This window comes from Heterostelium album (genome assembly GCF_000004825.1).
Source record: "Heterostelium album PN500 unplaced genomic scaffold PPL_scaffold8, whole genome shotgun sequence".
Lineage (NCBI taxonomy): Eukaryota > Evosea > Eumycetozoa > Acytosteliales > Acytosteliaceae > Heterostelium > Heterostelium album.
Window position 1 is genome coordinate 66,774 of NW_008805070.1, and position 22,910 is coordinate 89,683.

Sequence of the window (22,910 nt, forward strand, 5' to 3'; positions counted from 1 at the left end):
TTTTTTTTTTAAATATTCTAATTGATAGATTTGAAGACAGTGCAATAAAAAATAATACTAAAGAAGATATATATTTTATTAAATTAAATTCATTTTATTGGATTTTTATATTAAAAAATTAGAGGAGCTAACTAATAAAATACTTTATTTCCCTAATATACATGTTGCAATAAAAGCACCAATTCCAAGGACAAAGTTAAAAAATGGGATACAGTGCAAGACCACCAAAATAACCAAGATTGCAGCACCAAACGCTACTCCAATTCCACCGGTGATCATCTTCCAGTTTCTCTTTAAACATTCAGAGTAACTTTCATCACAAGTGATGCCTAACATTAAAGCCTCACATCGTTGTTTGATCACCTTATACTTATCTTCTTTGCACAATTGTTCAATGTAATCTCTGATGTTATTGATATGGACTTGATAAGCTGAATCTCCTTGGCTTTTCTTAAGTTTGTATAAGGTGATTTCTATTGAAATGGAAGTGGTTATTTTTACTTTTTGGTCTATGTTTTTGTGATACTCATTTCTGTGCACTTCCTTCAAACTTTTGATTTCAGTTGATCTGAGAACTGCTGTCAAATGTTGATCGATACTAAGACTGATTGCAGTCAACTTGCTTTCATAGTCTATGGATTCTGGTTTTGTTTGCTTTGATCCCATCTTGTTTTTTTTCTAAGAGATACTAATAAAAGAGGTATATTTATCTGTAAATATCTATATATATATATAAATATAGATTATAAATAAAAAGGTGATTCAAGTTATTCAAAATAGTTGAAGTTTCTCTATGAGAGATCAAATTAATCTATACTTTGTATTTTTTGAATAATAATTTTTGAAAGGAATAAAAAGGATTTCCAAAATCAAAACATTGATTCATATGGGGATTTTAAATCATTTTTTTTTTTTGTTTCAGAAGATTTGAATATATATTATATAAATACGATATTGAATTATCAAATTGAAAAGTGAATTAGATGTAATTGGTGATCTATCTTGTTTCCTGATCAGTTAATTCTATATAAATAGATATTTAATTATATATTTAAAATGAAGATAAAAATATAGCTAAACTCACTAGTTTACAAAGACTTTAGGAAGTTCTATTTAAAATCACTGTTGACAGCTTCCACAATGCTGTAACAGTATCCATATTCACCATTTGTTTAACAATGTTATTTTCAATACCAAGCGAGGTATTGAACATTCAATTGTAAACCAAAACATTCCAAAGTTTAAATTCCTTTATCAAAACATACTTTAAAGTGATAATAAATAGTTGTTGATTAAAAATAAAGGATTTGATTAAATTTACAACATTTCGAAATTAAAAACATTTATTGTTACTTGCAATCTTCACTCTTACAGTAGTTTTCTTTTAACCACAGCTGTATTTCTTTATGCCCATAGGCAGCGGCTGTTTCAAATGCTTTTGAGGTGGTACCAATCTCAACATTCTCTACAATCCATTTCACCATTTCAATGTTTCCATTTTTCGCGGCTAGATGAGCAGGATCCCGCTCACCTGATTTCACACCGTACGTAAAAAGTATCTTCATAATCTCCAACTGATCGTATTTCGCCGTTACATCCAAAAGATTGTGTGATTCATTTTTCAGTGGGTGATGCTGTGATTTCAGTAGATACTCTATTACGTGTTTATGTCCATCTTTGATCGCGTGAACAAACATTGTACTCGATGGAAACCGGTGGAATTGCTGTTCAAGTAGATACTCTATCATATCGATTCTTCCCATTTTCGCTGCTTTATTAAATACTCTTGGTGAGCAATCGCGATTGTCGGGATCGTTGACTATCACTTTTTCAACGAGGAACCGTAGCAATTGGAAATCATGTGACAACGGTGCGTTTGACATGGCAAATCCATAGTCGAATTGAAACGAATGATATCGGCTCAATAGATATTCAATGAGATCTAATCTACCGTATTTGGCGGCACGATGTAGAATTCCTTGAATATTACAGCTCTTGTAGTACCGGAATACACCTTCTCTCGTTACACTTTCACTGAAGACATCCAACAGATAAGCAAACATCTCTAGATTCCCGGTGATCTCTCTATCTTTATCTCTATATTTAATTACGTTCATGAATAAATCACTTACAGATTCATCATTGAAATCTGTAGCGTTTCCTCTTGACAGCACTAACTTCAACTCTGCTAGATAGTTATTTCCAACCAACGCCTTTGGATATTTACACAATACACTCCAAGAGTAATGACATCTACAACAACTTTTCTCACATATCTTGTGTATTAGATTGAATATATATTTACATATTAACGAATTTTTGAATACCAATGAATATAATGACTTCTTCATTCCATTGATATTTATTTATTTTATAATTATAAAGCTAAAATATTACAATAATGATTAAGATTTGTTTTTATAAACAACAACAAACCGATCTGATTGCAATCAAAAGGCAGAATTTTTTTTGTTTTTTTATTTTTTAAACAATCACTTTCAGACATTCAGATTTGATGGTTAACCAGATAATAATAAATGATAATTATTTAAACTAAACACTGGAGATTAAAATTGATACTTTTGATCCAATAAATAAATAAAATCCTCGATTATTATTATTATTAATGATATCTTATCTGTTGTCATTTTTTTTTAGATTTATATTTGGATAACAAGATTTAGCTACAAGCTTATTTTATTAATTACACCTATTGTTTTTTTTTTTGTTGTTGTTATTGATTATTATTGGTTGATTTGTTGTTTTTTTTTCTAGAAATAACCATAACCTGGGATCTTCATACGAAGGAAAACGATTGCGATATTGTAGGTGGCTACGACTAAAACAAGACCCAAGATGAAAAGGTAGTTGTTGTTCTTCTTCTTGTTCATATCCAAAATGATGAATCCAAGTGCACCGAGTGCGAAAATGGTACCTGCAGAGAGACCTTCGATGATATATTGACCGTTGATACGGTACATCTGGAATACCTGTGGTTTGCTGTTACCCTTTTCATCTTGAACGTATCCGATTGAGGGTGGCTCAACAATTAAATCGTAGATGATACCAGAGCTCACCAAGAAATATGTGAAAAAGATGAATGTGAAGACAACCATTGGCGATGGTGCCTCTACATTTGGTGTCTTCAATCTCATCTTTGGTACTCTGATGAAGTGAAATGGTAATTCTAACAATCCTGACATTTTCTTCTTACTATTTTTTATTCTAATTTAAACTTTATCTATAATATTTAAATAAAAAAAACAACAGTAATTTATATTATATGAAAGGAAAAAAATAAAAGCTTTCAATGATCACACCTTCCTCCTTTTTCTTTTATTTAATTTTTTTTTTTTTTTTTTTTTTGGCACACACAATGAAGTCAATCATGCAAAAAAAAAAAAATTTATTTTGACTTTTTTTTTAGAAAATAAATGATCACAATAATGAGGGCTTTTTGCACCCCTTTGATTTTTGTTGTGAAGTTCAACAACAATTAGTAATAAAATTTTGTATGTAATACTACAAATTAATATATATAGATATTTGATTTGATTTGATATTTGATTTGATTTGTAGATCTACAAATCAAGTTGATGACAGTCTAAATGAGTGTTAGTTTTGTGAAACCACCGATATTCCAAGAATTGCTTTCGTCACATACACCAATCCAGACGATATCTCTATATCTTTCCACATAGCGGTTGAATAACTCAACATGGGATTGGTTATTGCTATCCAACTTCAAGAATATCTTTCTCTTAAAGTGTGTTGGCGATTTAGAATTGGCAATGGAATCGATATGTTCACTTTCACCAACGCCCAGGTATTGGAACTCCTTGTGAGTGGGCATCGTCAGGAGTTCAACGAGAAGATCCATGAACGTTTCCCAATTGCCTGCAAGCACACTATGAGAAGGTGCGTTGCTTACTTTGCTTCTGATCATGGTGTAGATGGGCCAGGAACTCCAATCGGCGAAGAGATGTTGGAGTGTAGCCACTTGGTTTTCCACTTTCTCCATGGAGGGCTCTGCCAGTACCTCCATGATTTGCTTGATGGCATCTGACCTTTGTTGACCCGACTGTGCCTCAACCCATAACTTGGCAATACCACGAGGATCGTTTTGAATGATAGACGATTGGTTTTGACTGGCAAGCAAGTGTATTGCTGTGAAGTTTATAGAGTCAGTGGCTGACCATATCGTATTGTTGAGGAGATGTGCTCCAATTTCAGTAGCGGAAGCAAGTTTCTCTTTCTTCATTGGTTTGTTCATGGCAATGACTCCATCATCTTGACCAGGCCGTGCCATGCTAGCAATTAGATCCTTCCTCAATTTAGATTGAGTGGCTAAATTGATTTCCTTCTTTGAAAAGTTGCGTGCTACACGGGAACATATCTCAATGAACTCTGGGCAGGATGCTACGATTTCAGGGGTCAAGTCCAACGAGGGTTGATCTAAACATTTAATGAGGAGCCACGTAAGACGGACTTGGTTTTCTGGCTCCTCTTGATTTTCTTGGTTTTTGGCTTGGACCGTATCTGCCACTCCAATCTTGGTCGAATATGGATTATAATCTTTATATATGTCTTTTACTTTCTGAATCTTTTTGACCAATGTATCCTTGGTGACTGTTTGTTGTCTGGTTGGTACAACGTTGACAGATGAGTTGGTAGAGGATGGCGAGATATTCTCTAATATTGTCCTATGCACAGGGTGATCGATGAACTTGGCAATATGCTTGAGACGGGCGGAACCCTTCTTTCTTGACAATCTGGATAATTGAATGAGTGTTCTTAGGAATGGTTTGGTCGAGGAAAGGAAATGAGAGATGTCATTCGCCTTTTTGATATCGGCGACGAAATCCAGTATCTTGGAGGGAGGGTTGTGTTGTACAACAAGATGCTCCATCAATGAATGAACATGGCCTGCACTTAGGTTAATATCTGTAAAAAAACTCTTGAATGGAATAGAACTATCGGTATTGAGCAATTTGTAAAAAAACTCTCTGGCAGTGTAGTAAGCATCATCAAAGTTGAGGAATCGGTCATTTTCAACCAACTTTGATATGACTTCTCTGAAAAATTGACACGAGGTGTAGAGTATATCAAATTTTTCTGAAAACTATTTTAAATTAATGAAAAAAAAAAAAAATTAATTAATATAATTAAATCACAAATGAAATAAAATATATATAGATTACATATATTTTAAAACAACTATTTTTTTTTTTTTTTTTTAACTCACGTTATTATTAAAGTCACTGTCGATACCGATTTGACTACTCTCTGCAGTGGAATTTGTTGAGTGGATGTCACCAATCCATTCTTCAATTTCACTGATCTGGTGGCACCCCTGCGCATCGGGTGGTTGAACGGATCCGTTCTCTGCTCCAGTGTCTATAGCAACAACGGGTAAGGGTATAGGTATGCACCTAAATCCACCGGCACGCTTTGTTGCATTGGGTTCACGAAGAGTTACGACCACTGTTCTGTCGGGATGACTCGATAGTTGGTTTGAATCGATCCTCCTCAATTCAGCTACGAAATTGATTGGAATTATCACCTTGTGATAAATATTGAAAATTCCTGGTGGGATTACGTCATCTTTACAATTCAAGTCTAAAGACAAATGAACTACTTTGTCTCGTAACCCCGCACACCTTTCAATATAAGCATTATATTGACTTTGTCTGCAAATGAGAACTGCTTTGGATCTAATGTAACCTGACATGACTATTCTATAATATTTATTTATTTATTTTTAATTATTATAATAAAATTTAATAAAATATTTAATTTTTAATTAATTAACAAATGATTATTAAAAATAACTATAAATATAAATTAATTTGTGATTGTTGTGCACACAAAAATACCATACCAAATCAAATGTTGTTTTTAAAATTATTAAAAATTATTTAATTTAATATTTTTTTTTTCAATCAAAAACAACAACAGCAGCTGTTCAGCAAAAAAACAATTGCAGAGAGGGGGAAGAGAAATCAAAATTTACATTATTTTCAATTGTTATCTTTTTTTGTTTTATTTTTTATTTTGTTTTTGTCTAAAGTCACTATTACTTTTACTAGATCAATTACATGGTGGAAATATTTAGTTCTCTAAATTATTATTTCAAAAGTAATAATGTGTAAATTCTTTTTTAAAAAGTAAATCGGAAAAAGTGTGGGATTTTTTTGGAGGGAAAAATTTCGCATCCCATTTCGAGAACAGTCAAAAAAAAAATGCGCATTTTTTTGAATCGGTGTGTGGTGGCTTATAAAACAAAAAAAAAAACAAAAAAAAAAAAAAAAAAAAAAAAATTCTCTTTTATAACACACTAGTAGCATAAAAGGAAAAAATAAAATGGAAGAAAATTTTTTTATTTTATTTTGATTTGTGAAGTTCAACAATTAGTTTAAATAAATGTTCGTGATACTACAAATTAATATATAGATTTTTGATTTGTATCACGAACTCTTTTCTTTTTACAAACTAATAATTATTATTTTGTATTAAGTGGTAAAACTGAATAATATAAAAGGTAGATGATATTGAGTGTTTACTGAAAATAATAATTTATGTTATGACAGTTGAGAATGATCAATCCATTAGAATCATATTTCACAACCTCTGGGATCACACCAATCCAACTAAATGATTGATATGTACCAACATACCATTGGAATTTCTGTATTTCTCTTTCACTTTGGTGATTGAGTTTTACAAATATGACTATTCTTCTGGTAGGATATGGTGAATGTGAAATGGTGTTGATCGATTCCGTTTCTTCAATAATATTATTAAAGAAGAAATACTGTTGACCAATAGGCAAACACATCTGTTTTGCAAAGAAGTCCCATCGAGTATGGCTGTCGGATGAGAGTCTGGTCACAGGAATTCCATCTCTATGCTTTTCACTGAAGAGAGTTGATTGTATCCACTCGGCATAGTCCTCTTCGAGTGTATCCAGATCGTACTTGATTGAATCCAATACCGAGTAGTTCACATCCAGTAGTCTATGGAATTCTCTCTTTTGTTGTTGAATTTCAAGTATCTCGGAGGCAAACTTGACCAAATCGAATTTATCATTAAGAATGATAAACGATTGATTGCTTTTCAACAACTGGCATACAAGGTAAAAGTTGAAGATGTTTGACCTTGTCCACATATCACCACCAAAATGTCTTAAACATCTTACTGGAGTTCTTGAGATTTTGGCAAGGACATGCTCGGTAAAGTCGAAAATCTTAATATCTGGATAAAATCTACCAAGATATAGTTGTTTTAAAAAGATGGCTAGATCGGATGCCAAGTCATCAACGTTGATTGGTGTACTTGAAAGTCCAATGGCTATCCTTTGCAAGCGTTCGTATGAGTCTTGGTCGAATGGTAAACCACTTGAATTGAACTGGTGTATACAATCCCAAAGTTGAGTGATTGCAGCTCTATCCCCTTTTATCTTTCTCTCTCGGAAACTGGGTGTTGATTTCAAATCGAATCGATTTTCAATTGAATCGATATAAGTTATCATCTCCTGACTACTGTTTGTTGGTGGTGGTGGTGTAGATTGATTCAGTGGAAGAGCCGGTGTGATGCTATTCACGGTTATCTTTCTCGATTGATTGCCAATGAGTTTGGTAATCTCTTGAAAGTGGAGCTTCTTTCCTGAGAGTTGGGATGTTTCATGCATTCGGATAATGCATCCCTTCATTGTGTCGGCATCGCTATGTGATGCCACAACAATATCCTGGGCGAAACGCATGATCTTTGACGAGGAGGAGTAGGAGGAGTAGGAGGATGGAATGTCGACTTCATCACCAAACTCATCCACCAATACTTGTATATCCTGCTCGGTTATCGAGTGGCCAAGTAAGAGAAACTTGTAGCCAATAGTTGCATTGCATTTCACTAGATCAGTGAATAAATCTACGGCTGTATAAACAGTCTGAGAATGATCACCGGAGCCGTTATCTGCAATCAAATAGTCTAATACTTTTTGAGCATATACCGAAGTTGTATAAACTTTAAAAATCATGGGATAGAGCTGTTTTTTTTTGTTTAGAAATAATAAAATATATAAATTAGAAAATCATTAAATACAATTCCGTTAATTATTGTTTTGTTACCATTCCCAAGAATCCCGATTCATAGCTCTCAGACTGCCAGGTCAGCGGTAAATTAAAATTATTAAGCCAATCTTCGAATCTCTCTGTGTGTGGTTGGCTATTGTCATTGGATTGGGCCCTGTACGAGATCTCTGTTTGATTACTCTCGGATAGATCGATTTCTTCGCATAAATCGAATTGTCGGCGGACAACAGTTTGACTACAAATGCTATCTCCAAACTTGATGATCAGTGTTTTGTCTGGGTAGCTTACGAATTGATTGCAATCGTTTTCTGTCAAGCTATTTGCACAATCTTTAGAGATGACGACACACAAAAAATTGTGAAAAATATTTGGTGGTAAACATTGATTTTGATGTTTGAAATCGATATGTACAAATTCGCGATGATATCTTTTTGAAAGAAGTAGCTTTGCTTTAATGTATTGATGTCTACTTCCTATAAAGAGATAGTAGCGAAAAAATGGTGACATTTTACAAAATATATATATATATATAAATATTGTTAAACTATAATAATGAAAGTATTAGATTAACAAAGATTGTTTTATAAAAAAGTTGAAGATAAACAAAAATAAATAATTAAATAAATTTATAAATTACTATCTTTAAATTTTTTTAAGTTGGTTCAAAAAAAATAGAATTGTTGTTATATATAATATTATATATATTTATCTTTTTATATATAGCTTTTTAATGACAGAAAAAAAAAACAGATATAAATAAAAAATAAAGTGATATGAAGATTACTATAAAAATAAAAAGATTTGATTTGTGATTTTAATGTTTTGTTCTAAAAAAAAACAATTATTAATTAATTTAAATTTAATTTTAAAAAAAATTAAAAAATATTTATTTAAGTATGTTCACATTAATAAAAGAATAGTTTTTCTTCATCATGATTGAATCGTAGTGGAATTGGGGTGAAAAAACAAAATAAATGTCTTTTAACAAATTCTATTGATTTTAATCCAACAATAAACAGTTTGTCAAAAAAGTGTCGCCAATAATTTTTTTAAAAAAAGCAACCAGGTTGAATTCATTTTTTTTATTTATTTTATTCAACCTTTTTATGGTAGTAATTTTTATGGTCGTCCAAGCAAAAAAACTGTTTAAGTTCACAAAAAATAGGATTTGTGAAATGAATTTCAAAATGTCATGATTTCTCTTTTTTTATTTTTTTTTTGACTGCAAATAATTGATGAATATGTACAGTATATAAATAAATGAAGAAGGTATAAACATAGTGGTTACTGAAATTAAAGAATTTTGAGCTTGGTCAACTCATTGAAATCATATTTCACATCCTTGGAGATAACGCCGACCCAAGTGATTGAATTATGTGTTTGAACAAATTGTTTGAATTGTTGTATTTCGCTTACAATTGATGGACTATTTAGACCCAAGAATATGACTCGTCTTCTGGCAGGCAACGAAGAAAATGGTGAAAGCACAATGGCGTTGATTGAATCGGTTTCCTTAATATTTAAAAAGTAAAACTGTTGGGCCACGGGCAAACACATCAGCTTGTCAAAGAAGTGCCGTAGAGTGTCATTATCCCATGAAAGTCTGGTCACACGATTCTCTTCTCTAAGTTGATCTTTGATTTCGCTGTAGAGTTTGGATTCTCTCCATTCTACAAAGTTCTCTTCGAGTTTAGCCAGATTGTCCTTTAATGAATCCAGTGTCGAATGGTACACCACACCCAAGAGTCGATGGAATTCTGTTGTTTGTTGGTTCCTTTCCAATATCTTGGCAAAATCTTTGACCAAATGATATCTGTCATTAACAACTATAAATGGTTGATGGTTTTTCAACATTTGTCGCACCACCCAAAAGTTGAAGGTGAAAATATATTCCGGATTTGTCCATACCACATCACTAAAGCATCTAACTGAAATTCCTGTGGTTTTGGCAAGGACATGCTTGGTAAAGCTGAAAGGAATTTCAAGATTATGTTCGCCAAGAAACATTTGTTTTAAATGGACGGCCAAATCGGATGCCAAGATACTAACGTCGATCATTGGACTCGAAAGTTCGAAGGCTATATTCTGTGAAGTCTTGTATGTGTCTTGGTTGATGGCTACACCAAATGCATTGAGATGGCGAATACAATCCCAGAGCTGTGTGATGGCGGATTTGTCTTTGTTTGTCTTTTTCTTGAGGAAATCGTCAGTTGATTTCAAATTGAAACGCTCTTCAGTTTTATCGATGTCGGCTATCTTCGCCTCCAGACTAATGTCCTGGGTATTGGGTGGTGTGTGTTGAATCTTGAGAAGAGCATCGGTGACGATATTTACCAATGTTCTGTGCTCTTGTTTGTCGAAAAGCCTGGATGTTTTTTGATGACGGATCTTCTTTCTTTGGTTCTTGCAATCTTCTTGTATTCTAAGAATACTTCCAAGCTTTATGTCGGTATCGCTATGTGACAGTTGGCGAGAGTCAATGCATGTATTTATAATAGCTAGCGCGAAAGACATAATCTTAGACGATGAGAAGGAGGAGGAGGAGGGGTAAGAGGAACTGTCGTATTTATCACCATACTTTTTCAACAGAATTCTTACATCATGCTCATCTATCTCGATATCGCAAAAGAGATCTTTGTGGCATATGGCAGGATCGCATTTCACTAAACAAGTGAAGAAATCTATGGCTGAAGCAGCAAGCGCACAATGATTGGAGACGTTCATCTTTGTCAATTTAGCGATCACATTACGTGCAAAATAGGAAGAGCTATAAACTTTATCAAGATTCTCAATGATCTTTTTATTTTTTTTTTTAGAAATAGAAATTAAATTAGAATATCACTCAAACTATGATAATAATTATTAATTAAGATGTTACCTTGATCATTAATTCAGATTCCTCACACTCTGCGTTGGTCGACGGTGAACTAAATTTACTAAGCCATTCTTCAAGATCTCTTTTGAAACTATGTTGAGAAACTTCAAGTTGTTGTTGATTATTGTTGTTGTTGTTATTAACGTAATCGGATTCGGCTTGGGTGCTGGTCTGCTGGGGAACTTGTTGATTACTACCGGGTATTTTGAGTGGTTTGGATTGTTTGAGTGGGTTTTCAACTGGTTTAATACCTCCGAAATTGATGACCAGTGTTCTGCTCTGGTTACTTTTAAGTTGGTTCTCCGGATCGATTGCTGGCAAGTGAGCTACCAAATCAAGAGATATTATCACACACAAATATGTGCCAAAAATATTGATTGGTATAGGTTTATTTGGGTGTTTGTGATCGACATGTGTTAATTTAAGGTAAGTTTCTTTTGAAAGCTGTCCTGTTAAAGCATCTAATTCATATTGATTTCCAAGAAACAGATATTTTGGAAAAAGTACGTCCATTATTCAACACAATAAATATATAATTATAAATAAAAATATATTTAAAAGTTATAATAAAACAAAATTATTTAGTGTAATTTAATGTGGTATGTATGTTGAGTGAAAGTGGAAAATAAAAAAAATAAAAAAAAGAGAAATAATATTATAAAACAAAGAAAGATATATAAAAATATAAACTAATAATAAAGTAAATTATAAAGTGTGATTGAAACTAAAATATTTTATCTTCTTAAAAATTAATCAAAAATAACCACACAATGAGCTTCATTACCCAAAAAAAAAATGAGAAAAAAATAATTAAATTTGTTTACAAAATTGTTAACTCTAAAAATAGCATAAACCAAATTTATTTTTATTTTTTGTTTTTAAACAGGCTATTTGGTGTTAATTTAATGAATGTAAATAAAGTATAATATAAATGAAGATTTTATACATAGTTTGAATTTAAAGAAGTGTGACCTTGGTAAATCCTTCCAAACCAGACTTCACATCCTCGGAGATCACACCAACCCAAGTGATTGAACGATATGTTGTAACACAGTGGTTGAATTTCTCTATTTCGTTTTCAATTTGGTTATTGAGATTTAGATTTACAAATATTACTCGTCTTCTGGCAGGTGACAATGAATATTGTGAGTCCGCAATGGCATCGATTGATTTGGTTACTTCAATAATATTATTAAAGAAGAAATATTGTTGGTCGATAGGCAAACACATCAGCTTCGCATAGAAGTCCCATCTAGTATCGTTGTTGTATGAAAGTCTGGTCACACGATTCTCTTCTCTAAGTTGATCTTTGACACTGCTGTAGAGTTTTGACTCTCTCCATTCCACAAAGTACTCTTCCAGTTTAGCCAGATTGTCCATTAATGAATCCAGTGTCGAATAGTACACCACACCCATAAGCCTATGGAATTCTGTTGTTTGTTGTTCCATTCCCAATATATCGGAAATAGCATTGGCCAATTTATAACTGTCGTTTACAATGATAAATGGCTGTTTGTTTTTCAGCAATTGTCGCACCACCCAGAAGTTGAAGGTGTATATATTTTCGGGACTTGTCCACTGCACGTCACTTAAACATCTAACTGGAATTCCTGTGATGTAGGCAAGGTCATTCTTGGTAAAGTCAAAAGGGCGATCTCCTACCAGTTGCTGTAGGAATTTGCCTATTTTGTTTTCCAAGAGACGAACGTTGATTTCCGTACTCGAAAGTCCAATGGCAATCTCTTGCAAGAGTTGGTATTTGGCTTCCCGGTCGATGGGTACACCAAATCCTTTGAACTGGCGTATACAATCCCATAGCTGAATGATGGCAGCTATATCGTTGTTTTCCCTTTTCACCAAGAGATGGTCTTCAGTTGGTTCCAATTCCTTTATAGCTTTGTTGATATCAGCTCTCATCGACTCCTGACTAATGTTTTGGCTGGGTGGTATAAGTGGAAACTGTGGGAGAGGATCGGTGATGATTTTCATGATTGTGATAGCTAATTGGTTGTCCATATGCTTGGCAATGGTTTGATAGTTGAGCTTGTTTCTTGGTCTCTTGCAATGGTTATATATTTCACGAATACATTGTTCTCTTACATCGCTATCACTTGACGATAGCTGACGAGAGTAAACTAATGACTCTACAATAGTCAGTGCAAACAACATGATCTTACGCGATAGTGGTGGTGAGGAGGATGAAGAGGAACTGACGTCTCGAAAGCCAAACACAGGCATCAGTATTTGTACATCTTGAAGAGTTATAACGTAATGAGTAAATAAATATTTGTGACAGATGTTAGGATTGAATGTTAATAAACAATTAAAAAAATCTTTAATTGATTTAACAGTCACCCAATTATCGGAGGAGCTCATTCCACTCAAATGAGCAATTACATTACGTGCAAACTCTGATTTTCTATAAAGATAATCAAGAATGCCAATGTACTTTTTGTTTTTTGTTTAGAAATAGAATCGAAATTAGAAAACTATGATAGTAATTATTAATAAAGATGTTACCTTGATCATTAATTCAGTTTTCATACACTCAGCGTGGGTCGATGGTGAACCAACATGACTAAACCAATCTTCAAAATCATTTTTGAAACTTTGACATAGTCGAGAATCCTTATGTTGATTATTATTATTGTTGTTGTTGTTGTTGTTGTCAACATCATCGGATTCGGCTTGGGTGCTGATCTGTTGGCTAACTGGTTGAATACTACCGGGTAGTTTGAGTTGTTTGATTCCTGGCTGGAGTGGGTCCCCAACTGGTTTACTACCTCCGAAATTGATGACCAGTATTTTGCTCTGGTTACTTGCAAACTGTTTTGTTGTGTCGATTTCTAAGAACCAATCAAGAGAGATGATCACTCCTAAATGTGTGCCAAGAACATTGATTGGTATCGGTTGATTTGGGTGTTTACGGTCAATATGTATCAATTGTATACAAATTGTTCCTGAAAGATGACTTTTTAGTGCATCGAATTGCTCTTGATTTCCAAAAAATAGAATTTTTGGAAATAATGCTGACATTTATTCTAAATTAAAATATATATAGTTCAAACAATAACAAATAATATCAAGATATTAACAAAGTGTATTAGGATTGATTATAAAATAGATTGTATTATACTAAAGTTGAAGATCTTAAAAACAAATAATATTAATATATATATACAAATTATTATTAACAATTCTTTTATTCAAAAAGAGTATAAATGATGAACTTTAAATTGTTTAATTAAAGATTTTAAAAAATGTTTATTTTTACACAAAAAGAAATAAATTAAAAATAAAACAAATTTGTAAAAATCAATTAATTGTGCTTTTTGATTAAAAATAATTAAAAATAATACAATTAATCGGGTGGGGCAATTTTATGAAAATCAAAGAAAAATCTTATCATTCAAAAGTTTTATAAATGTGTTGTATGTGCTTAACCCCCTTTGTTTTTTTTTTTTTTTAAATTTTTGTTTTTTTTTTTTTTAAAAAAAGCATCTTGGTGAAAAAAAAAAAAAAAAAACAACACAGATCACACACAAAAGAAGTTAATTAATAACGAGAGTAAACAATTTTTTATTTATTAGTATTTTATTTATTGAAAAAGTGTTAGGAACTAATAGAGGGAATGGATTTATTCTTTTTGAATAAACAGTATTGGAAGCGACTGTTGAGTGAGCTCTTGGTGTACATCGACAAGAATCACTACTATCGATTTCACTTTCTCTATTTTGTGGTCGTTGGCTTTGTCGGTGGTTTGTTGCTGTTCATGATCGAAGGACCGTCGTCGCACACCAAGTTTATCGACTGTCTGTTTGGATCGTACTCTGCACTGACTAGCACAGGACTGCTGACTGTCGACATCCAGTCGTGGACCGTCTTTACACAGATCATCTTGATGATCTTAATGCAGCTAGGTTCCACTGTTATGCTAACGTTGGCGGTCGTCCTGATACGTCGTTACTATCTGCGTCGTGCTTATTCTAACCGTCACGGGCACTTCTCTATTAATCTCGAGGATGCTAGTTCAATTCAGCAACAGCTTCAACAACAACAGGAGTTACAACAACAACAACAAAAAGATGTCGGTAACAGTGGAAGAAGTGAAGATTCATTATCACCAAGTTCGTTATCAGGTAACAGCGACACACTGACGACAAGTTCACTGGTTACGACTTCATCGACTTCGACTATGACTACTCTTACACTAAGAGAAAACAGTCCGAATGTCGTAAATAATAAGATTGTACAACCAAACGCAGGTGGTGTTATTATAAATAGCGATAGTAATACAAATAGTCATGATAGCGATAATAATGCACAGATTCATCATTTTGAACATCAACATGACCTATCGCTGATATCGGAGGATGAGAAAGAAAAGAGTGTTGGTGACGATGAATACGACATCTCACCAGACGCTTTGTTTATATTGGAGATGAACATAGAGTACAGGTCACTTGGCAAGCTTTTATATATAATTCCAATCTACCAAGTAACAGTCTACCTAACAGGATTCATCGTATTGTTGCTGGTGTCTAATACAGGTGGCACAGTAGAGACGATCATCAAAACGAATAAAGTCAATACATTCTGGTGGTCTTTCTTCAATACGATTTCAGCATTCAACAACGTTGGCATTACACTGCTAAACGACAACATGATACAACTAAATAGAAGTTCGTTTGTACTGTTTGTAATATCAATACTGATAGTAATGGGTAACACTCTGTTCCCTGTAATACTTCGTTTTATCATATTTATATTAAGAAAAGTAAGGTTTTTACCAAGTCAAAGATTAGATGTTTAACGATCACTAACCATTACATTATTAATATATTTTCAGATTTCTAAAGATCCAGATCCTTATGAACATTTATTGAATAACCCACGTTCTGTATATACACATTTATTCCAAGCGAAACCAACGATGGTTCTTCTTGCGGTCTGGTTTATCTTTACATTCTCACAGGTATCTTTGATGGCAATTCTCGAAGCCAATGAAAAAGCGTTCGCAGGAATGTCATCTGGTGATACCTTTGTAAACTATCTATTCCATTCAATTGTAAGTATCAAGTATCATTATATTTTATTGTTGTTAAGCTTTTCTTACTTACAATTCAATTACAATTGTATAGTCAACAAGAACTGGAGGATTCAACTCGATCGATATCAGTTTACTATCGAATTCAGTGTTGCTTTTATTCATTGGTTTGATGTTTGTATCGTCGTATCCATTTGTCATTTCGTTGAAGGGTTCGGCGGTCAATGGTAAATATGCAGCCGAGGAGAAAACTCGTGAGGTTATGAAGGACCTGTTGATTCGTGATATCTTTATTCTCTACATTTGTATTTTGTTGATCGGTATCTTTGAGGAGACTCGTTTAGATATTCCAGACAACTCTTTCACCGTGTTCCACGTCATGTTTGAAGTGGTCAGTGCTTTTGGTACAGTCGGTCTCACCATGGGCAATCCAAAGATTCAGAGTTCATTCTCGACGTTGCTCGGTGTCACATCAAAGCTGATCATCATCATCGTGATGCTACTCGGTAAGCATCGTTCTCTACCAGACTCTGTTGATAATGCAGTTGCTATCCAAGATAAAGATATCCTTTCAAAGTTCCTAAGAAGAAAGTACAGACAATATAAATATTGATAAATAAATAAAACTAAACAATTGTAATAAATATTATTATTATTTTTATTTGATATTAAATTCCTCCTTGGAAAATAAAATGTAATTCTTTTGTTGATATGCATCTTTGGGGTAACTTTGGGGTGCAACCCGTGGATTCTATGTAATTTTTTATATCTTTATCTGGCACATTAAAAGCGATTTTTGTTGTTAATATGTTATTGAATGGATGAATGTTTGGATGTGAGTGTAATTGGTTACCCAACACAGATCTATTTTCAATGAGATTTATAAATCCATTAACTAACGAGAAAGTTTGTTTGTCGGCGAATGTTTTTGGTATTTTGTAGTAGACTGGAGATTTGCCATCCAAGATTCCTTTAGACTTTGGGTGTGAGAATAATGCATCATATTGATCTTTATCGACGGGTATTGCTAATTGTAAATTATGAGATTCATTGTATTCTGTTTTTTTCTTACTTTCTTCGTCTAAAGTTTTTTTTGCCTCTTCCAAAAGAGCTTCATATGTTATGACATCACCTAATAGATTAACATTTTGACTGAAATGTGTAGAAAAAGTGCTTTTTTGAGTTTCTTGATAATATGTTTCCTTTATAAAAATAAAGTTTATCTCTTTTGTTTAAAAATATTAATGTTAAAACAGATCTGTGTAATTAGTGCCAAGATATATTTACCTGACTTTTGAATTTCAATATTGCTATTATCGTTATTATCACATATATTTTGCTTTGGAGAGAGTGGTTCCATTTTTATAGTGAATGAATAAGAAAAATAATGAAATGAAGTAAATAAAAGTTTTTATGTTGATCATCACAATCAAAACATTGTTTCACAGATATCACCAATTCATCGAAAAAAAATTTTTGATTTGATCAAAATTTTTCATATTTCTTTTATAAAGAATTAAAAAAAAAAGGATAGGACAATTTTAAATATTCACATATATTTAAGTGATCTTCAATCGGGATTTGTAAAATCCTTTATTTATATCTTTGCCAAATAGATTTTTATGAATTTTCAAATAAATAAAAAATAAAAAAAATCTAAAAAATAAAATCGGTGGAAGTCCCGATAAATGTCATGTATTTTTTGGTGATGACACTAGAAAATGTATTGTAAACAATTAAAAAAATCAATGATTTTAATTTTTTGGTTTCTCCATTGTTTATCAATCCATCACAGATAGATATAACAGAGAATGAAATATATATTGTTTTTAGTTGTTTTGTCACTTCTTTACAATGAGAGTTTGTCATTGACAAGTAAGAGTTTCAAAGTTTTCTATTCATCTTGTGATCAATCGAATGTAAGTTTAGTTTTACAATATAAAATAATAAAAAATAAAATAAAATAAAATAATAACAAAAATCTTGTACTTTATTTATTATATTGTAGGCATCTGATTATTGTTATTATCTACCAGAGAAAGAATCCGATAGAAGAGTTTTAGAGATACCACAATATCCAGATTTCATTTCAATAAATGAGACATTGTGGTCTCCTATGACTCAAAACTACTCTTGGAACTCGAAAAGCAAACAAATCATAGTCAACGGAGGTTATCTAAATTCGGTGATGGTCAACATAAGCTATCCTTTTAGTAGTAACATCAGTGACTACAGTAGCTGTGTTTTAGTAGACCAAGCTTGGAATCCCGCTGGTGGTCGATACTTCACTGCCATTATCTGTGACTACGAGAAAACACTCTCAAAGGAAGACATCGGTTTGATCGTCGGTGGTACTGCAATCTTTGTAGTTATAATAACAATTACCTTGTTGTTTGTCTACATCAAAAAGAGATCTAAACTATCGAGACTGGCCAATAAGCTTAGGGATCAACGTGAGCCACTCATTACCAATGAATATTAACAACAAACTTCATTATAATGAACACTCTTCAAAACCTTAGACTACCACTCCAACCACTTTATCACCCCTACAACTTTGAATATCTCAAAAATAATAATCCAAAAATATATCAATTTTAATTAAGGTTCTTTTAATAAAAAAATAAAATTTCTAGATATTTTCTGGAATCATGTTCATTACCTTATGAAAAAAAAAAAACAACTTTGCTAATCTTTTACATGATGATCATATTTTCTGGGTTATTTGATAAAAAGATATGGATAAACAATTATTCTTATCTCTATTTGATAATTTTGTAATTCATAAAAAAATTTTTAAAAATGTAAAACATGTAAATCAGATTATAGGAAAATCTATTGATATTGTAGGAAGATCTTACGAGGCTATAGGAAGATCTATTGCAGAGGATGATCCCATTCCTACTTTTAGTTGGGATGATTTGACTAGTAGTCCGTATTTAATGGCAGTTATAACTATTTGGATATGTTTAAGAAATACTTTATTGATAGAGAAGCGAAAGGAGATTGTTTTGGTTTCGATAATTACTCTCAGTCTAAAATCTATGAATGTGCTATCATTGGTGGCAGTCTGGAGTTGTTTCAATATTCGTTAGAACAACTAGGTTTAGATAGAGAGAAAACATTTCGATCTAATAAATGTGAACCAAATATGTTGATGTGTTTGGTTTCAAAGTACGGTAGATCGGATATTCTTCATTATATCTTTGGATTGGATGAACTTCAACAGTATAGCTGGGACTATTACAGTATGATGGTGAATGCACCACTCTCTGGAAATTTCGAGCTATTGAAATTCTTGGTGGGAAAAGTCGGTAGTACTCCAAACAACAAGGATAGTTTTGTCAACACTGCCATTGATAATGCCGCAAGAGAAGGACCTTTAGATATGCTTCAGTATCTTGAGGTTGATAGAGCAATGGATCTAGAGAGAGATTCCTCCAATCTATTACTTTACAATGCAATAACAGGAGGAAATATAGAGGTTATCGAGTATGTTCTCAACAAGTATTTAGATGATCTCAATAGTGATGGTGAATATTATGATTTAATAGATATGGCAGCATACATTAATCGATTGGATATTATCAAGTTGGTTAGTCAGAGAATTGGCATCAATCAATGTTCATCAGAAGCAATGTGGAGTGCAATTCGACACCATAATCTAGAGATGCTATCATGGTTGCATGAGAATACCGAAGGTGGATGTGAAGATTGTCTAGACAGTGCCGGTAGTCAAGGAACCGTTGAAATTGTAAAATGGTTGAACCAAAATTGTACATCAGAATGCACTTCTGCGGCTATGACAGATGCAGCACGTGCAGGCAAGCTAGATATCGTCATTTGGTTACACAATAATAGAAGTGAAGGATGCGATTCAGATACTCTTGATAGAGCGATCGCAAATCAAAACTTGGAGGTCGTTAAATGGTTGTTGGCAAACAGATCAGAGTGTACATTAGCTAGTATTGACAGCTACTGTCGCACTGAACAAGAATGGTTGAATCTCAACTTGGAACAACTTAATCTATTTACAAATTAAAACACGTGATCAAAAAATCAGACTTTAATCAACAACAACACAAACCAATTGTTGAAATTCTTATTATTTTTTTGATAGTATTGCGAGTTGTAAAGAGGAATTTTATAAGACATGTCTCATAATTTAAAATCAATTAGGAATTACAGGTATTATAAATAAAAATATTTAAAAAAAGTTCGCGAACTCCAAATAATTGTGACAAAATAAATTTATTATATTTATGATTATAATAGTTAGAATTGTTTGTTTATGGGCAAGTTGTGACTGGTGCTGTAGCACGATAGGTTGCCCACATGTTATAAGCAAATGAGGATGAGTAATAGCCGTCGTTCGCACTTTTACCATTGAATTGTGGGAATCTGCTTGGTCCAAGAACACCACCTCTTTGGAGAGAATATGGATCTGGTAGAGTGTGAGCACCAGAGCTAACCCATCTATCTACATAGGTAAGAAGAAGTGGACTGTTGAAAGCACATTGTACCTTTGGCATAAGTCTTTGTGAAAGAACAGTTGCCTTCCCTACAATATTGCATAAAGATTAGTTAGTTTTGATTAGAATTAATAAAGATTATCTATGTTTTATGTGTGTTGTAATAATAACTTACAAGTTTGAGATGTACAACACATTTGATAAAGATCACCTGGAATACCACCATCGATGTATCCGAATGGATCACGACAATCTTTGGTTCCTTGAGCAGCTCCTGTGAGTGCGCAATCCCAGTAGTCATCTGGATCGCATTCTTGACCCCAAAGAACCATCGATGCGTTGGTACTGTAGTAGATTTGACCGTCTTCACCGAATGATTGTGTTCCAGCGAGTTTCAATTTGGCAGAAATAGCCGAGTCGTTGAGCATGACAGCTGCAAAAGCAATTGGAAGCTTACGACCAATGAAGATACCACCATCGACTGGCCAGGTGACTCCACCGTTGTACATACTCCAGTAGTCGATACCGGCTTGGACATATTGGATCAACAATGGCATCTTGGCAGAGAGTGGATCGTTGAGCATCAAACGAAGAACGGCATCTCCAGTGTCACTGGCAATGATCGAACCGTAGTCTGGCAAGTTGAGGTGTGGATGGAGGTCACGACCGGTCCAGTCTTTCTTGTGGTCGAGTTGCACTCTCTCGAAACGAGTGACAAGCGATGCCAAGGTTGGAGTATCAGCAACTGGAGCGAACGATGGCAGAAGTGCAGTCTGCATGTTGAGGGACGAGTAGATCTTCTTGTTGACTGGAAGACCATAGTAACCAGGACGGAATGAACCGGTGGGTGGTGGTGCGGCCAAAACAGTGAGAACGGCAGCAGTGCTCAAACAAGTGTATGGCTGATTGCAGTGGTTAGCGCCAGCTTCAGAGATTGCTTTGACAATGGAGGTGTTTACACTTGCAGAATATGGAAGAGCTGGAACCATTGAGGCAGTCCAACCACCGATTTCACTATCGAAACCATGGTTAAGTGGATGATTTGGATTGGCCATCCAACCGTTTCTGGTACCTGTGAAAGCTGGAAGCATTGAACTAATCACTACCTTACCACCAGCAGTAGTTGGAGTGACCCAATAATCGCCATTTACAAACTTTCCGCATGGATATGCTTTGTCAAAGTTAAAAGTAATACCCCATTGGCTAATGGATGAAGCTTGGCCAGTTGCACATGGGTCGGTTTGAGCTGAAATTGCTACAATTGCAATGATTACAAATAGAAATAATTGAATTTTCATTTATTATTAATATTATTTATTGATTTAATTTGATTGGTAACCATTTTCTTTACAAACTATTTAAAGGTTTGGTTTGTACAGTACAAAGTTAAAATTTCAATTTTCATGGGTTCAAGAGTAAAGCAATTCTACCCGAAAATAAAAAATATCTTTAGGAAATAAATAATAATCAATAATCTGTCATACCGAATAATGATAGATATTTATTATAGAACATTAATGGATATTATAAACAGAAATACACGTCAATAGAATATCACTTGGACGGATATGAACATGATATAGATGCGCTTGTTTGATGATTAAACATTAACCACATATGTGGAATTCATAGAATATCAAAAAATTTGGTTGACTTGTGGGTAACCAAAAAAACAAAAACAAAAACACAAAAAAACAATGTTTAATATTATAATGAATATATATATCGGGCAATATGTTCCCGAGCATAGTTACATAGATTTGAATGTTCAAGTCATTCAATATTTCTTAGGTTACATTTCAATATAAATAGTACTATATATAAATATCTTCTATTTTTAAATGTGGGCTTCAGAATTGATTGAGCTTCAAGATCACAACATTATCTGTCAAAATTGATTCTTGAACTTGATTCGATTCATTTAATAAATTTATTGTTGATAGACTTGAGCGACTCCTTTTTAAAAACAATAATAATAAAATAAATTAATAAATTCGATCATCAAAATTGGAATTTTGTTGATCAGAATTTATTTGAATTATTTTTAAATTTTTTCTTCAAATTTCGAAGCTTTCATTCCACAACAGGTTGAAATTCACTGTCGCTTTTAGAAATCTACTTCAATTATTTTGTACAATTAATATCATATTGATTTTGACGATTTTATAATATTAGTATATTCATTAAAATAAGTTTGTAAGTATAATGTTTAACCGACTATAAAAATAATAATAATAAACATTATGTGTATGATTTTATAATATTGGTTTACAAGTTTTTCTATTGGTTATGTTTTGGTAGTAAAAAAATCAGTATTGATTAAAAATAGTTTTATGTTTAAAAGTTTTTAACCTTCATTAAAAAAGTATTTGTCGGTTGAAACTCTTCCTCTTACCCACTTGTGTTCAATGAATTTGTGTTCAAAT

General features: G+C 33.0%; 10 protein-coding genes across 10 annotated transcripts; 3 read left to right on the forward strand and 7 right to left on the reverse strand.

Moving 5' to 3' along the window:
- Positions 1 to 110: 110 nt before the first annotated feature.
- Positions 111 to 666, reverse strand: PPL_07679 (uncharacterized protein; the record flags this gene model as incomplete). The annotated part of the gene is made up of 2 exons (XM_020578513.1): positions 111 to 127; positions 162 to 666. 2 exons carry the CDS (start codon positions 664 to 666, stop codon positions 111 to 113), a joined length of 522 nt encoding a protein of 173 aa, XP_020431382.1.
- Positions 667 to 1,013: 347 nt separating this feature from the next.
- PPL_07680 (uncharacterized protein) lies at positions 1,014 to 2,351 on the reverse strand (the record flags this gene model as incomplete). Its single annotated transcript, XM_020578514.1, has 3 exons — positions 1,014 to 1,023; positions 1,354 to 2,097; positions 2,179 to 2,351. The coding sequence occupies 3 exons, from the start codon at positions 2,349 to 2,351 to the stop codon at positions 1,014 to 1,016; spliced, it is 927 nt and encodes a 308-aa protein (XP_020431383.1).
- Positions 2,352 to 2,771: 420 nt separating this feature from the next.
- PPL_07681 (uncharacterized protein) lies at positions 2,772 to 3,203 on the reverse strand (the record flags this gene model as incomplete). The annotated part of the gene is made up of 1 exon (XM_020578515.1): positions 2,772 to 3,203. One exon carries the CDS (start codon positions 3,201 to 3,203, stop codon positions 2,772 to 2,774), a length of 432 nt encoding a protein of 143 aa, XP_020431384.1.
- A 401-nt stretch (positions 3,204 to 3,604) lies between these two features.
- Positions 3,605 to 11,478, reverse strand: PPL_07682 (uncharacterized protein; the record flags this gene model as incomplete). Its single annotated transcript, XM_020578516.1, has 9 exons — positions 3,605 to 5,122; positions 5,246 to 5,738; positions 6,816 to 8,022; positions 8,270 to 8,563; positions 8,875 to 8,917; positions 9,999 to 10,359; positions 10,425 to 10,504; positions 10,689 to 10,886; positions 10,969 to 11,478. The coding sequence occupies 9 exons, from the start codon at positions 11,476 to 11,478 to the stop codon at positions 3,605 to 3,607; spliced, it is 4,704 nt and encodes a 1,567-aa protein (XP_020431385.1).
- A 444-nt stretch (positions 11,479 to 11,922) lies between these two features.
- Positions 11,923 to 14,001, reverse strand: PPL_07683 (uncharacterized protein; the record flags this gene model as incomplete). The annotated part of the gene is made up of 4 exons (XM_020578517.1): positions 11,923 to 12,597; positions 12,628 to 13,086; positions 13,363 to 13,413; positions 13,486 to 14,001. 4 exons carry the CDS (start codon positions 13,999 to 14,001, stop codon positions 11,923 to 11,925), a joined length of 1,701 nt encoding a protein of 566 aa, XP_020431386.1.
- Positions 14,002 to 14,896: 895 nt separating this feature from the next.
- Positions 14,897 to 16,625, forward strand: PPL_07684 (uncharacterized protein; the record flags this gene model as incomplete). Its single annotated transcript, XM_020578518.1, has 4 exons — positions 14,897 to 15,742; positions 15,815 to 15,865; positions 15,941 to 16,033; positions 16,107 to 16,625. 4 exons carry the CDS (start codon positions 14,897 to 14,899, stop codon positions 16,623 to 16,625), a joined length of 1,509 nt encoding a protein of 502 aa, XP_020431387.1.
- Positions 16,626 to 16,680: 55 nt separating this feature from the next.
- PPL_07685 (uncharacterized protein) lies at positions 16,681 to 17,372 on the reverse strand (the record flags this gene model as incomplete). The annotated part of the gene is made up of 2 exons (XM_020578519.1): positions 16,681 to 17,237; positions 17,300 to 17,372. 2 exons carry the CDS (start codon positions 17,370 to 17,372, stop codon positions 16,681 to 16,683), a joined length of 630 nt encoding a protein of 209 aa, XP_020431388.1.
- Positions 17,373 to 17,700: 328 nt separating this feature from the next.
- Positions 17,701 to 18,494, forward strand: PPL_07686 (uncharacterized protein; the record flags this gene model as incomplete). Its single annotated transcript, XM_020578520.1, has 3 exons — positions 17,701 to 17,707; positions 17,846 to 17,931; positions 18,021 to 18,494. The coding sequence occupies 3 exons, from the start codon at positions 17,701 to 17,703 to the stop codon at positions 18,492 to 18,494; spliced, it is 567 nt and encodes a 188-aa protein (XP_020431389.1).
- A 256-nt stretch (positions 18,495 to 18,750) lies between these two features.
- PPL_07687 (uncharacterized protein) lies at positions 18,751 to 20,054 on the forward strand (the record flags this gene model as incomplete). Its single annotated transcript, XM_020578521.1, has 2 exons — positions 18,751 to 18,825; positions 18,945 to 20,054. The coding sequence occupies 2 exons, from the start codon at positions 18,751 to 18,753 to the stop codon at positions 20,052 to 20,054; spliced, it is 1,185 nt and encodes a 394-aa protein (XP_020431390.1).
- A 247-nt stretch (positions 20,055 to 20,301) lies between these two features.
- Positions 20,302 to 21,782, reverse strand: PPL_07688 (uncharacterized protein; the record flags this gene model as incomplete). The annotated part of the gene is made up of 2 exons (XM_020578522.1): positions 20,302 to 20,573; positions 20,660 to 21,782. The coding sequence occupies 2 exons, from the start codon at positions 21,780 to 21,782 to the stop codon at positions 20,302 to 20,304; spliced, it is 1,395 nt and encodes a 464-aa protein (XP_020431391.1).
- Positions 21,783 to 22,910: the final 1,128 nt, after the last annotated feature.